The sequence below is a fragment of the Armigeres subalbatus genome, chromosome 3, assembly GCF_024139115.2.
Source record: "Armigeres subalbatus isolate Guangzhou_Male chromosome 3, GZ_Asu_2, whole genome shotgun sequence".
Taxonomy (NCBI): domain Eukaryota; kingdom Metazoa; phylum Arthropoda; class Insecta; order Diptera; family Culicidae; genus Armigeres; species Armigeres subalbatus.
The window spans coordinates 67732442-67735930 of record NC_085141.1 but is presented as its reverse complement, the minus strand read 5'-3'; the positions used below and the strand labels follow the sequence as shown (position 1 = coordinate 67735930).

The following is a 3489-nucleotide window of genomic DNA, read 5'->3' as shown; positions in this document are numbered from 1 at the left end:
AATATTTCTTGGCCTCTTTTCGTGACGATCTTAAATTTGCATCTACATAATTACCCCCTATCTTCAAAATTTAATACCGTCGACTAACATAAATTACAAGAGAGTTCACGGGGCAGTATCAGACGGATTTCATGGACGAACGCTCTGCGATGGATTAGAATTTCGTTGCACGCCAGATACTATAGAAATATCACAAATACAGTGGGCTTACTTGAAAGTTACAGTGCTGGTTGATTGTATATCGGGTGATGCGCGTAATTGGATTTTTTTTAACTTTATTATGAACATGTACGTCTAAGCTTAGAAGATGATATTAGCATTTCCATATCATCATCATTTATTAACGTGTTTTTTAAATTCAAGATTAAGTTCAATACCCAATAAACCCCGTCATTTTATATATAACTAGCGAAAAATACCCAGCTTTACGTGGGTGTTTGTGATGCAAATGTCATATTCTGAGCTAAACTATTTGCAGCATCGCACTCTAGATCAATTTCCGAGTTATTGTTTCTTTTTCCTCATCCACTGACCCAACGTTGTATTCCACCGGTTTTTTACCTTCTCCCGTCAAATTCACCAACTTTTTGTATATACAAACCTTGCGAATCTCAAAACGAATCGTTTAGGGAAAAAATCTTGCAAATCGGTCAACCGGTTCGCGAGTTAAATCGTCAGGAAGGAAGTCTCAACCCATTTTTATTATACAGAAGATAATGAATCCAACTGATTTAGATTTTTGATGAAATGGCGAAATTGCGTGCGATATTCCAATTTTTATTCTGAATTTCCGATCCACAAATACCTGGTGACCATGAATACGAACTACTCAAACTAAATCAGCAAATGAAACTTTTCTTTTGTGTTTTGTTACGAATGAAATTCAAAGGTCACTTTACCTAGTTGAAAATTGAAAAAAATATTTTCATAAGAATAAAATGTGTGACGACTGACGACACAAATTTTAACTTAACCATAATATTACGGTCATTTAATTCTTTGAGTAATTATGAGTGTTTGTAACTCACATAATATTGAAATACATTTTGTCATATGAACCATTGACATTTGGCAGGTTTAGTGATTTATGTTTCTTTCTGTCGACCCATCAATATTAAAACGTTCGATCAAATATTTATCTCTTATTTAATGATCATCATTCAAAATCACACATTAGTTATGCATTCAAATTCTCCGTTGTCCTTTTTATAAATCTGGCGCCAGTTAGGCTTTTAATTCGCTCATTCTTCATAATTTGCGATCCTTGCTTTTCGTAATTCGATATCACGGGCATGGTTTCATTATCAGAGCTGATTTTATTGACATTTTTCTCATGTCATCATCGTTTGTCGTATCAAAACGAGGCGGGGGTGTCGCCTGCTGAATCATGAAACCTGAATATTCTGCTCCTCCATCCATTCGTGATACTTGGCTACATCCGTGTAGACGGTATATTTACGTGTATCGCATTTACCTGTATCCGGGTCGGTCAGTGCATATGAGACGATTCCTCGCAGCACCCAGCGGCCTTCACGTTTTATGAATAGTCCGCTTCCCGAATCACCTTGGCACGGTCCTGCGCCCTGACCTCCAGCACAAAATGTTCGCTTAGATGTCGTCAACTGGAATCCGATATCCGAACGGATGCAATCCACCTCTGACGCAATTGGCACTTGGGCGCTTTTGGGAACGTCAGAAATTATCCCTGATTCTGAGAAGCCCCAGCCAACAACTACTCCTTGCTGACCGACAATGTTAGATTGATCATTTGATCCTGTCCACATACATATTGGTCTAATCGAGTTTGAATAGTTGATTTCGTTTGGAAGTATTATTGCTCCAATATCGTAATCAAAACCATCGTTTCGGAAGGCCGAATGCACCACTAAGGCACGGGGGTTGATTGTTTTCGCGCCTATCTCTGTCCAATCCATGATATTGTAACGCCCCAGCGATACCAATATATCGCTCGCTTGCAGTCGGGTATTGCCGTTCTCCGTCAACAAACAATGTGCAGCTGTTAGCAAAACTTTGTTTGATATCAATGTCGCCCCGCAGCGAAATTGCAGCGAGCCAAGGTCTTTGTTTTTATAATATAAAGCACACAACCAGGGCCACTCGTCTCGATGTGTTTTCGTCCCTTTGAACATCAACGGAACGGCGCGGTTAACCGGTTGACCACAGATCTGTTTATATTCAAGTGATTCCTGCCCTGCGTTACCGAATTTCACATTATTCCATGAAGGTGCCGCAGTACTTAAAAGTTCATATTTCTCCACACTATCGAAATTGTCGTTGTCATTGAATTCGTTCACCACTGACATCGCTTGCAAATTGGTGTAATGATTCAACTTGATGGTAGTAATCCTTTGACCTTGTGCTGGTGGTCCGCTACATATAATCATTCCGTTCAATTTGATGGACACCAACAAGGGTAGAGGATGAGACAATAATACTCGCAATTTAGCCGGTCTACGTGGAAGGTCGTGTATGTTCAACAGCTCCAATGATCCTGTTGAGTGCTGGTGGGTCCATTTGTTTAAAAGTGGAGTGATTACAATAACAAAAGCATACCTACCATGATCGATGGTTTTGAAAGGATTACTTCCAAAGTATTATTGAATCCGGATCGATAACCATCAACGGTTAGGACACCATAAACGTTATGAAATTTAAGATCCTTGATGTATTGGAATGTTCTCGGGCATGGTGATATTGGATTAAGTGCCAACGTACATGGCACTGCATTGAACTGTATGCAGAGGGCTAGAAGCTGAAGCAGCTTCATCGTTTGTTTAATATTTCCGTCAAACTAAACACAATAGGAGTTACAGTCGGTCCACTGGCAGTACGGATTACTTGCACCTTGTAGTAGAATTATTACTGTAGGAAACTCAGAGAATATGAATACTGTTGTAAAAATATTATATTATGTACAATGTTCCTTATCACGAGTGTTGTATGAGTCAATACTGTATAAAAATACGATCCAGTTTTGCTATAAAATTGACGTTGGAATGTAACCAAATGCGTACACCAGGGCCGCTTTTCTCGCGGTTTTTGAAGTATAAGCTACGTCTAAGAGGAAGGTGCGAATACAAGGAGTTAAAAATAATAGTTTAAAAAATTTTGGCCGTCGAAAAAGAGATCAGATTTTGGTCGTTAATAGTGCCATCGTCTTAAGATGAATTTTTGTGGTTTTTGTATCAATCGGCTTGGGAAATTTACCGAAATTCGCCAATTAAATTGAAAGTAACAATAACGATCAAATTAAAAAATATATAAACAATTCCGTTCGAAATGTTTTTTTTATTATATTTTTATTTGCCTTAAATTTAGGATACATTAGTATGAAGAATGCCAAAAAAACGTTTGTTTTAATAAGTTTTTTGAGACTTCACCGAGAGAATCTTTTGAATTTCGCCGGACAAATTTAGTAATTTCACTATAAAATTCATCTAAATCAGCGTGAAAATATCTCGAATTTCC

The 3489-nt window shown here is 38.0% G+C and overlaps 1 protein-coding gene across 1 annotated transcript; it reads right to left on the bottom strand.

The window, feature by feature from the left end:
- Window positions 1-1127: 1127 nt before the first annotated feature.
- On the bottom strand, window positions 1128-2942 carry LOC134226791 (serine protease gd-like). Its single transcript, XM_062707780.1, has 2 exons — window positions 2579-2942; window positions 1128-2522 (listed from the first exon to the last, which is right to left on the bottom strand). The coding sequence occupies exons 1-2, from the start codon at window positions 2786-2788 to the stop codon at window positions 1386-1388; spliced, it is 1347 nt and encodes a 448-aa protein (XP_062563764.1). The 5' UTR covers window positions 2789-2942; the 3' UTR covers window positions 1128-1385.
- Window positions 2943-3489: the final 547 nt, after the last annotated feature.